Source organism: Chlorocebus sabaeus, chromosome 2 (assembly GCF_047675955.1).
Source record: "Chlorocebus sabaeus isolate Y175 chromosome 2, mChlSab1.0.hap1, whole genome shotgun sequence".
Taxonomy (NCBI): domain Eukaryota; kingdom Metazoa; phylum Chordata; class Mammalia; order Primates; family Cercopithecidae; genus Chlorocebus; species Chlorocebus sabaeus.
The window spans coordinates 22,722,167-22,733,923 of record NC_132905.1 but is presented as its reverse complement, the minus strand read 5'-3'; the positions used below and the strand labels follow the sequence as shown (position 1 = coordinate 22,733,923).

Below are 11,757 nucleotides of genomic sequence, written 5' to 3'. Positions count from 1 at the left end.
ATTTTCATTTTGCAAACAGGGTCACAACAGCAGTCAAATAGAAGCCTAAACACCCAGAGAGTTAACATACAGATTCGATAAGGTATAACAAGGGATTGAGCATGCTGGTGGGTTTTTAAGTCAGATCCACATTGAACCCTGTGACCTACTGGAGGTTATAAGTGGAACCCGGGGAAAGCAGCTTTTCCATACAAAACAACAACAACACAACGACAACAAAGAAAACCAGACTCTGCTGGATGTCTATAATACTCATTTGCAGTAAGGCTTTCAAGATACAGGAATTTTTATAGCATTTGTATTTTAAGGATTTAGGGCAAATACATTTTTTTTTCTACTTGATAAAAAGAAAATTAGTACTTAAAAGGTTCAAAAATATATTGATTGAGTTATTTTTTTTACATAAATAAATTATATTGATTTTTAGGATTTAACAGCTGAAAAAACCCTTTCTGCTTCCACTGGAGGCAAAACTGAACAAAATGTTAGTTAAATAGAGAGAGCAGCATTTCTAAGAAATCTGTGGTCAGCATTATAGACCATCTATGCTACAAGGATGTCATTAAATAGGATTTGTTCAATTACTGGATTCTTCTGTGATTGGTTATAGAATTTCTGGTTTATATCTGATTCATAAAACTGGGACTCCACTTTTTGAAGATACATCTGATTGACTTTCTTCAGTCATGATTTAACAGACTTCTTTGAGATGCTCATTTTAACATTTACATAATTTATAATCCCAAATGTATAAAAGACAATGACAAAAGCATCATAAATAAATAATGCAAAATGAAATAGTTATGTCAAACTTTTGGACCTTCTGATAAATTAGCAAAACTGTAACAGAAAAAGTAAAAAATACAGTAAATTGTGACAACGAAAAGTGAAACTGGTACTAGTAACACTTGCAACATTTCCAAGGGTCCTGCGCAGCCCTGCGCCCCCAGAGTACTGAACCATGAGCTTACTTCAAGTCTTAGAGTGTGAACTACCTGTGAAGAGTGAGACCATTAGAAGGGACGTTAACACGAAGGTGAAAGGACATGGGGAAGTGCTGCTTAGGCAGGTTCTTTCTCAGTTCCTAAACAAGGAGAAGCTGAGGAAGAGAAAATAATGTTGACTTGCAACACAGTTTCGATTAACTGATAATTTGGGATTTGGGTCCAACTGTAAGATATAAACAGAATGGAGAAATTAATGGAGAAGGAACTTTTCACAGCTGTATTATAAAGGATGGCACACATCTGACAGCCTCAGACATTCCTGATCAAAGGACCTACTAGCAAGTGTCAAAGTGTTGGGCAACTGTCTTCTTGCAGGCTCCAGAAAGAGCCTTACTGGTGAAGGAAAGCCTGAAGTGAAAATCCATTCGGTCCTGGTGCTCTTTAAACACAGAGAGGCAAATTAATGGCTAGAGAAATCTGTAAGTGAGCCAGGTGGGAGCAGAGCGCCAGCTGTGTGTGTGTGAAGCAGCGTGGAGCTCCACGGGGCGGGTCCTGGCCCCACCCCCGTCGCCAGCAATAACTCATGGTGGGTAAAGCTTTCTTGCAGCGAGAGGCATCTTTTCACTGGGGAGAGGGATGTATAGAAAATAATGCCTAGTCAGTATTTCTTCTTGCTGCAGGTGTCTGAAAAACCATGAAGGGGGAAATTATATTACCACCAGTAAGGTTTTTGTTTTTTATAAAGAAATGAATGTATGTATTTTCAACCATTAGTTATATGCTTCTGTCTATACTACTCACTTAGGAATCATGATAAAATAGGGAATTATTTTAACTAAAAAATATGCACCAGCACTTCCTTTTTCTGTGCTTTTTGGTTCCCTGTGACATTCCTCCTGTGCAACCCAGCTCATAGAAAAAGAGCTCCTCTTTGTCTCTGTTCTTCAGCCCTTCAATGGTAAATCCCTAGACAGCTTTCTTTTGCCGTTTTTCCTCCTCGAGTGAGTGGGAAACTTGGAAGAGAAGGGGGTGGGCGCGTCACCAAGTACTGTATTAGCTACGATTGCTGGAATGAACGGGATGAACAGAATGCGAATTCTGTGCCTCCTAGACTAGGTAGACAACACTTATCTAATGAAGTGGTGAGACCCTGCAACTATTAACATCTGTTACCATAGTTCTCAGACAGGAAATCAGGTAGGTCATCTTACTTATGGAAACACAGGTTCTTATGGAGGTGAAGTGAAGGAAGTAACAAACCTTTATGGGATAAGAAACTTACAAGTCACAATAATTTCTTAAATGAAAAAAGTTCTAATTGGTGTCATTGTTGGAGTCTTTGAGTGCCCCCTCCCCAGCCTGTGCCATATGTTCTCTCTCTGCAGGCAAAAGGGCACTGGGTTCGGCACAGTTCTCATCACTGCTGGGCTCCCTTTCGCAGCTGGGCGCAGGCTCTGGGTGGGAGTTGGGGTTGTCCCCCTTTGTCTTCTTCTTCTTCCTCTTTTGGCTCTCCAGGCCTACTATTTCCGAGTGTCTGGCCTGCTGCATGGCTGGCAGAGCCATGCCCATACCAGGGGAGAGGAACATGGACGGGTAAATGAGTCCAGGAGATACTCCGGGGATGAGAAATGGGTTAAAAGCCACAGGACTACTAGTAGTTATTGCAGGTTCAGACTGATCAGAAAATGGACCTGGACCAGGCTTGTCCTCAGCTAAAGTGTCTGTTTTCACATCATGGCTACTCGGCTTGTCTCCTGCAGTCTTTTCAGTCACTGCCGTACCACTTTTCGTTGTGCTTGACAGAGACGCCGGAGCAGTGGAAGTGCAGGTGGTTGCCATGGGTGGACTGAGGAGTCCCCCAACACCAAACATCTGGGGCACAGCAGCCATGCCCGGCAGCATCATGGGCAGCATGCTCAGGGTACTTTTGACCTCTTCACCCGTTGGCATCGTGGCAAAGCCAGCTGGAAACCCCACCAGCCCGGTGAGGGGGATGCCTGGCATATTTCTCATGTTCTGAAGTCCTACCAGGTCCATCCCAGCAATCAGTCCATTCATGAACAGCGGCCCCATTCCAGAGGGAGAGTCTGCCACAATGGAAGGAGCCTTCAGGAGCTCGCTCCGAGGCCGCCTCCCCCTCCTGCGGGGGCCCGTATCTCGAAGAACAGGCTCACCCAGGGTGTGATTGAACTTGTTTTCTGGAAGAAACCCCTGGAAAAACAAAGAAACACAAAATGCTGAGGCGACAGGATGGCAGGTGGTCAGCTGAGGGTGACGACCAGGGCTCTGCACTGGCCTGGCCTGTCTCCAGCTGCACGAAGGGTTCCCAGGAAAAGGAGCACCTCCCGCCTACTTGTGCAGCTCTCTGGCCTGACTGTACCTGACAGGCTTCTCCCTCAGCAGCTGAGAGCATTTTGTGGCATGGGCACAACTAGGGCACCTGTCACTGCCCAGTGACAATTCCAACATGCTGACTGGCAAAAGTGGCATCCAGCCTGTGAGAAGCTGGCAGAAGAGAGTGGGGAGCTGGAGAAAGCAGTAAAAGTGCCCTGGTTCTCGGTGAGACTATTGTGGCTGCGACCCCTTCACCAGATCCCAACGCTTGCCTTCCTCCTGACACAGGTTTTTACTGAAGCAACAAAGAATATGTAAGACACGGTTTTGAAGCCAGACAGACCCGAGTCTAATCCTGATGGCAACCTCCTAGCTGTGGGACTCAAGACATGTCAGTTAGCCTCTGAGTTTAAGTAAAAAAGGACAATGGCAGCTATCTTTAGAGTTGCTGAAAGTGACGGGTTTAACACATTACCTGATCCATAGGAAGCAGCGCTTGCTAATGGCACATTATTTATTTATTGTGTGTATGCCCCACCCCTCTCTGAATAAAATGGGATGTGTACATGCTTGTTGAAGAAATGAAGGACTTCTTGAACATTGTTGGGGAAACTGCCACCAAAATAAGTTATGTTCTCCCTAAGGGAGACCATCTATTTTTTCTCCATTTGGAGGTTCACTCTCCAATTTTCTTAATTAGCAGAGAGCTCTGCAGTAAAGCACTTCTGCTCCATGTGGACCACACTGTGACAGGACCAGGGCCCTCAACACGGGTGATCTGGCACCTGCACTGGACATTCCCATAACCCATCAGGACGGCTAGTGTGCACAGAATCACAAGGGAGGCAGCACGTGGAGAGGGAGGCGCAGGCTGCGGCCCCACACCCTTCCTCTTGAGAGTGGAGCTCAGGAGCTCTGCAGGGCAGAGAGGATGCAGCCAGGAACCTGGTCCCTGGAGCGTGAACAAACCACCGCAATTACAAGGGATCTTTCTCTGAATTTATAATCCCTAGAGAGACAGAGAATTTCTTCCCTACAGATGGGGAGCGATTTCTTTCAGGACTTAGTGCCGCAGGCCCTGCGCCCCTGGAGAACTGCATGCCTTTCTCTTTTGATTGCCCTCCACACCTCACTGCTATCAGCTAGTTTATCAAGTAGTACATGCCCATGGTATGAAAAAAGGTGAACTGTACTTGTGCAGTTGAGCAGTCTCAGAGTTTCCTCACACAGAGGAGGTGTACAGTGTGAGGACAAAGCCCTCCCCTGCTGGCACCTCCCTGACTGCCTGGGCATCTTCTTCTTACGGTTCCTGCTACAAAGGCAGTGCTGTTTTACCCCCTTCCCTTTGATTACAGCAATGGTGAAGCAACATGTTCACAGTGGCCTCAATGGATCTTGTCACACTGGATTGCACTGAGGTCAATGATCACCATCAAGGTCGGAATGTGGAGCCTACGGAGGAGCATGAGGCGGGAGAGCTCAACAGTGAGGGGTGAGGCCTCTGGGCTGCTGAGGCGACTCCTCGGGCTGCACCTGCGGCCTTTCCAGGATTCTCCTTTGGAATACCTTCCCTTCCACTAGAGTCTGCAGAGTCGGGGGTGGTGATGTGACAAGCAGCAGCTGAGGCTCCATCAGCCCACAGCCTCCTTGTCTGTGGGAATCAGAGGCAGGGATCTGGCTGTACCTCGCAATGGGGCACACTCTTGGGGCGAGAAAGGAGGTGCGGGTCTCACCAAGAGACACCAGAATGACCGAAAAAACCCCACAGAACGTAGAGAAAGAAGCCAGGGAAGCTGAGGATATCTCTGGGCTGAGACTTGCCACCAGGCCTGAGGGCAGTTAAGAAATCTATTTACAATCTGCCTAAGGGTACCTACTTTTAACTTTAATTCAGCAGCCCTGGCATTTCCCATTTTTTTTCACTGCCTCTCTTCTCCATAAACTATGAAAGAAGCAAACCCTTGGAAGATCCACCAGATTTTTATTTAAGGGGCAGCTGTAACCTTAGTTGGTGGCACTGGTTTCAGGTTCTCATGGGCTGTAAGGACACATGTGTGTGGTGGGCCCCAAATGAGCAGCAGCTGGACTGTGTTGGTTCCCACGGCAGTGGGCCCTCAGCAGAGAGGGGAACGGCTGTCAGAGGCAGCAGGGAAGGCGGTGGTGATAAGAGGATGAGCAGCAGAAGAGTGCGAGACGCCATGAGGAAGCACTGATCACGTGTCAGGCACTGTACGGAGGGCTCCAGCAGCGTCTCAACGAATCAGTGAATCAGCCCTGTGGAGTCAGTACTATCATCATGCCTGCTTTACAGAGAATTTACAGATTCACAGGTGTGTGAAAACGTGCATATCTGAATGTTTCTGAGTCCCCAGAAATATTTTTTGAACTCCTACACCTGTCCTTCAGTTTCCCAAGAATATATATATATAAAGCCCCAGTTCATCATAAATAAAAAAGCTTTATGATGGCAACTTTAAGAAAATTCTTCTCAAAAAGCCTTGGTTTGCATCACAGGGCTGGAAGAAATCCCTGAAACTGTTATATTTAGTCCCCTTCATTTTCACAAGTGGGGGTGGGGGTGGGGGTGGGCAGGGTACAGCTCGTCAGGGACATAGCAGGTGAGAACACAGGCCCTGTGGTTCCCAGCCCAGACCTCTTTCCACAGCACACCACACCCTCTCTTCTTCCCAGCACGACCTGCCACTTGCAATGTGCTAGGCTGGCAACTGCCCCTCTGGCTCTAGGGAGGATCACTGGGGAAGCAATTCCTGGCTGGTTCCTATTTCTAAAGAGAGACAGTAGGACTTGATGGATCGGGGCCAGGCTAAAAGGATAATTTCTCACCAGTCTGTCTTGAGCTCATCAATGCAAATCGCCTCATTCTGGGCCAGCCACTCTGTCTACACAGCAGTCTCAGGCCCTTGCTGGCATGGCACCACAGCCCCGGGTGCTTCAGCCAGGGTAACCACAACTTGACCACACACCTTTCTGAGCCCTCTTCCTGCAGCCTACCCACAACCGAGAGGCAGAGAAAGATGATGGGGAGTGTCTTTCCTGTACATCCACAAATGTGCCCTCATAACTCTCCAGCGAGAGGGGCATATTCCATCTCGGAACTCTTTCTGTTAGGAAGAAAACAAGCCCAGCACTAGATGAATGGTGCCTCCTTCTTATTTTCAAGGAATCTGCTATAAATCAGGTCTTCTTTAACATGCTTTGAGACCCTCCTCAGGGCATCTAGGACCAGTCTATGCCCCAAAGGACCTTTCGCCACCTTGGCCCTGGCCCAGTAAGTGCAAATAGCACTCTCAGGATATGGGATGTCAAAAGCATCCTTTCCCTGCCCCTTGCTGAGAACCATGGGTGTAGAGAGAATGGTGGGTCCTTTCAGAAATGAGAACTTGCTTAGAAGGCACAAGCTGATCTTTCTTCCCCTCTAGATGTGGAGAATAGCAGCAGAAAGGCCCCAAGGATGAAGAGAACGCTCTTCATTTGCAGAAGAACAAGAGTGCTGGCAAAGGAAGTCAGCTTTAACCACGTCCTGTGGAGGAGTCACCCCAGCCACCAGCTGCTGCCCACCCCAGTCAGGTGCCCCTCCCAGCAGCGCGGGGACCACACACAGCGGCCAGGCGGGCTTTGGCAGCTCTCCCTCCCGGTAATTATACCCTTGGAACAAACCTGCTTCCCCTTCCAGGAAAGGCCTGCGGAGGGGGCAAAGAGAACAAGGAAAAGGAGCTTCCTTATGTTCAAGCACACTGGAGGCAAATCTGCTTTCTATCTAATTGCACAGGCATCGAGCCCAAGAACATCTTCATCAATGCATGGTAGCATTATTCCAACTCTAAAACTTAACTCTGGGTGCAGTTAAAAGAAGGTGGTGACCAGAGCTTCCTTTCTCCTCCGAAGGTTAGTACATTCATCCAACAAATACATGCTGGGTGAAAAGAGACCTAACAACGAAATGCGATGTGTGGCTCTTCATTTAAAAATCCTAAAACCAGCCGGGCGCGGTGGCTCAAGCCTGTAATCCCAGCACTTTGGGAGGCCGAGACGGGCGGATCACGAGGTCAGGAGATCGAGACCATCCTGGTTAACACGGTGAAACCCCGTCTCTACTAAAAAATACAAAAAAACTAGCCGGGCGAGGTGGCGGGCACCTGTAGTCCCAGCTACTCGGGAGGCTGAGGCAGGAGAATGGCGTAAACCCGGGAGGCGGAGCTTGCAGTGAGCCGAGATCCGGCCACTGCACTCCAGCCTGGGCGACAGAGCGAGACTCCGTCTCCAAAAAAAAAAAAAAAAAAAAAAAAAAAAAATCCTAAAACCAAACCAAAACACAACAGAAACCAGCTCTAAAGACATTTGTAGGATAACTGGTAGAGTCTGAATATAGACTAGATGACAGGTATTATTAACATGCACATGTAATAATAGTAATAATTATGCAGGAAAATGTTCTTTACGAGATGCATGCTAAAGTATTTAGGGGTGATATGTCATGTCTGCAACTTACTGTCAAATGGCCCAGCAAAACCCCAAAACTATACACATATAGGTAAAACCAATATATACATATGCAACTTACATATATATATTAAGTATCTGTGTGTGTATACATATATTTAATGAGTAACCACTAGGTACTGGGCATTAAAAATTGAATCCCACAACCTTCCATGCAGCCTGTGCTATGATAATTCTGTGGACACCACCCATCCAAACCATAGCGCATACGGCAGAAGGGCCATGTGAGCTTGAAGGAAGGGAGGAGGAATTCCTTATGAGATTTAGATCTATTTCTAAAAAGAGGGGTAGGGTTTCTGCTATAAATGTTTGTGTCCCTTCAGATTCCTATGTTGAAATCCTGTGCCCCAAGGTGATGGTAATAGGACGCAGGGGGTTTAGGGTGGTGATTAGGTCATAGGGGCTGAGCCTTTATGAATGGAATTAGTGACCTTATGAGAGCTGGCGGTCCCTTCCTCCATGAGAGGGCACAGTGAGAAGACATCTCTCTGGATGATGCGGTATAGGGCCTCACCAGACACCCAATCTGCCAGTGCCTTGACCTGTCAGTACCTTGACCTTGGACATTTGGGTCTCCAGAACTGTGAGAAATAAATTTCTGTTGCTTATAATCCCCCCAGTATTCTGTTATGGTAGCCTGAATGGACTAAGTATCTATGGCAAAAAAAAAAAAAAAAAAAAGAGTACAGTGCACCCTAGAAGGCCCCGTTCCAAGAGGAGCTACAGGAGATACACGGGTGCCCCTGTTGGGAAGGCTGAGCTGCCTGAGGTCTTGTTCTTGCCTTACTGCAGGAAATGGGCCTCCGAGGCAGGGAGTGTGTTTATTTAACAAAGGAGGCTAACACATCTCTGGGAAGAGGCTGGCTTGCAAGAACAGCTTAGAGATGGGTTTTCTGGCAAAGGGTCAGCATCTGTAGGGAGGGATGAACATTAGTTTCCAAGGAACATGAGGGAAACTGTTAGACATGGAGAAAGAAACAAGTAAGCCAAGGGGGAACTACGTGGCTCTTCCTGACACATCTCTAAAGCAAGAACTCAGAGACTACAACAAAGCAAGAATTGGAGGTCTTCCCTTGACGGCGTATCTGAGACACCGTGTGCCGAGACAAAAGGAGAAGGTCGGGGGCAGTGTGAAGGGGCGAGGAAAGACAGAGGGGACACAAACAAAGGTGAACCAACTCATACTGCTGCAGGTGAAAGAAAGTAGGGGGAGAATCCTAAGAAAAGGGTGGAAAGGACATTTTCTGAGACTAAAGCAAGAGGGGAAAAAAACAGCAGCTTCTCCAATGTGACAAACTGTTTAGGGTCCAAGTGCCCTCTCAAAGGGGCTGTGGTAGCAGATGGAGATGAGCAATGGCCACTGGTGGGGCTACTAGACCAGTGGTAATCCAGGTGACAAACTCTGGAACAAGTTCCCTGAGAACATTAAATGCCAACCTCTTTCTGCACCAGGAGGAAATGACTAGGGTGGGCGGTCTTTTGGAGCTATAAAAAGAAATCACATTCAAGCAATCCCACCGAGAAGGGAATTCCTACTCCAGGAAAGATGTAGCTGGCAGAGTACTTAAGAGAAGGCATTCAGGAAAGCTTGAGTTTATGGAACAACCTGGGAAAGGCAATAGTCCCCACGAGGATCTTCAGAAGCTCCCTATTCGGGCAGAAAGTGCTTTTAGGAGGTTAAAAGCACATTTATGTATAATTTGCCCAAGCTCAACACATTTTCAACTTGAAATGTTGTTACCGCCCCCTAGAGGTTATGACTTTTGTAGTCCAAATTTGTACTAATCTGTAAACTATAATTAACTCAGATTCGTTATACTAGAAGTATTCTGCAGAAGTCTTTGAAGTCCCTTCCAGTCTCATGATGCTATAATAGGAAAAGGGTAGTGCTTAGAGTCAGCTGTTTTTCATTGCCAGTGAGGCCGGACTAGGAAGAAATGTCTTACACGGTAGCCATAAAAACCTAAATTAGGAAATGAAAACTTCCAGTAATGAATTTTGTTCACTAACAGAGGTTAAAATTTCTTTCCCCTTGCAACTCTGCACACAGGAGAAACAAAACACAAACCCAAGCTTTGGCAATGGTTTAACAAACAATTCTGGAGGTAAGGGTTGAAAACAAATGACCACTGGGAGTCACAGAGTGCTCAAAAATGCCACAGCACCATTTCTTGCTGCTAATCAACTTCCTGTGCTGGCTTCTAGTCCTCTTGAAAGATGTCTCCCAGCGAACCCCTTCCCAGCTGGGGCTTTCTCTCAAGTGTAAAAGGCATGGCTCAACCAGGATGCTCCTCCTGGCCCCACACTCACGTGGCCTTCTTCCTTACCCTCAGTCCTGGCTCCTTGGGGACGGCAGGAACCCTCTCTTCCCCACTCAGAGAGCTGACATCTAATTTTCCAGGTTCTTTACAGCGTGGCCTCCTCTGCTTTGGTTTGTCTGAAAAATTCTAGGATGAAAACGGAGACCAACATTACAAAACACGCTATCCCAGATTCTTCTGATGAGGCTGATGCTTTTCAACTGGTTTTGCTATTGTTCTCTTCAATGGCTGTCTGCACAGGAGCTGGCCAGGTTAAACTAAAGAAAACAGCTACCTGGCCTCACCTAGGCTTTCTCTCCTGAAGCACCAGTGTTCCTACAGTAAGCTGGAAAACAGGCTGTGTGGGCCCCCAGCCCTCCACACTAGAACACATGAGCCAATTCACCAGGCTGCCAGGGCCCTGTTAATCCCTGGCCTTTTCCTCTTGATCATTTCCTTGGATTCTCTCGTCACTGCTACTTGCCTGGCTGGTTTCGCCTGTCTCTGGAGGGTGCGCATCTGTGAATGTGTTCTCCTCTTCTTGTGTGCTCTCTACATATGTATCTTAATGGTTAGGTGCATCCAGGACAAAGACGGTGGTGGGGTAGGTGAACAAGTGAGAAGAGAAAAACCAAAAAAGATATCGTGCTCAAGAGTCCTCTCCCAAAAATGTCTAGTCTGAGGGACTTAGGACAAAGGCAGTAAGGTGATTTGAAGGGAATGTCCCTAAGCAGAGTAACCATGAACTAAGGACAGTCCCCTAACCACCACAAATGATAATGTATTAACTTGAAAAGAATACAAAGGAACATTTTCATAGGTGGCCACGTTTATGCAACCTAAAGATTTCTCTATGAGCTCATGATACTGTGTGGCAATGTTTGTGGGGACAGGGGACAAGTTCTGTCCTCTTAGGATTTTGCATGTCTACTTTTTGGCATAGTATTTTGAGATGGGCTATCATTTCTATTACTGGAGAATTTAATCAAAATTTAAACTTAAAAACAAAAGTCCTTTAACATGATGTTGTCAGCTGACAGATTTCTCCCAAATAGCTCCCAACTTTCTGGTTTCCCTCAGCATGCTTTCAACAAAAATAGCAACAAGTCAGCAGGAAGTAAACAGCGATCTCAGGCAGCACCAACAAACACTTACTGCCCCGAAGCCAGGAACTTCTAAGGAGTAGTCAGCCTGCTGCCTCAGCCAGTCAAGCAGACTCTTGCTGGGAATGGCTTTCTCGGCTTGGCTGCTGGCTGCCGTGGCTGGCTCGGGAGCCGAGGTGGCAGGCCCTGGCCCCTCAGGGTGTGTGGTGCTCAAGGTGGCCTGCCCTGGGTCTTCATGGACTTCCTGGATGAAGGAAAAACGAGTATGTATAATCACGACAGAATGAAAATTAGTTTCTAAAAAAAGAAAACACGTAAGGTGTTATTTGAATCACTCCATCTATTTCCACCTTGATATTACTCAGCTGGGGCGCCTGAATTAGAACCCTACACATACCACTGACCCATGCACACATAAGCTCTTGTAAGTGATTTGGTGTTCCCTTCACCTGAGCGCTCCTCTCCCGCTCTTGTCCACTTGGTACACTTTAACTCCATCCTGAATGCCGGATTCAGTTTTCCTCCTCTGTCACCACTGCCCACTGTTCCAGG

The 11,757-nt window shown here is 47.0% G+C and overlaps 1 protein-coding gene across 3 annotated transcripts in view; it reads right to left on the bottom strand.

The window, feature by feature from the left end:
• Window positions 1–215: 215 nt before the first annotated feature.
• Window positions 216–11,757, bottom strand: part of CHD6 (chromodomain helicase DNA binding protein 6) — a 208,636-nt gene continuing 197,094 nt past the window's right edge. For all 3 annotated transcript variants that reach the window (XM_008017154.3, XM_008017167.3, XM_073006519.1), the window contains 3 exons: window positions 11,258–11,449; window positions 10,130–10,249; window positions 216–3,158 (listed from right to left, as the gene is read on the bottom strand). In XM_008017154.3, coding sequence (XP_008015345.3) covers window positions 2,262–3,158; window positions 10,130–10,249; window positions 11,258–11,449 — 1,209 coding nt within the window. In that variant the 3' untranslated portion in view covers window positions 216–2,261. The remainder of the gene's footprint in view (window positions 3,159–10,129; window positions 10,250–11,257; window positions 11,450–11,757) is intronic.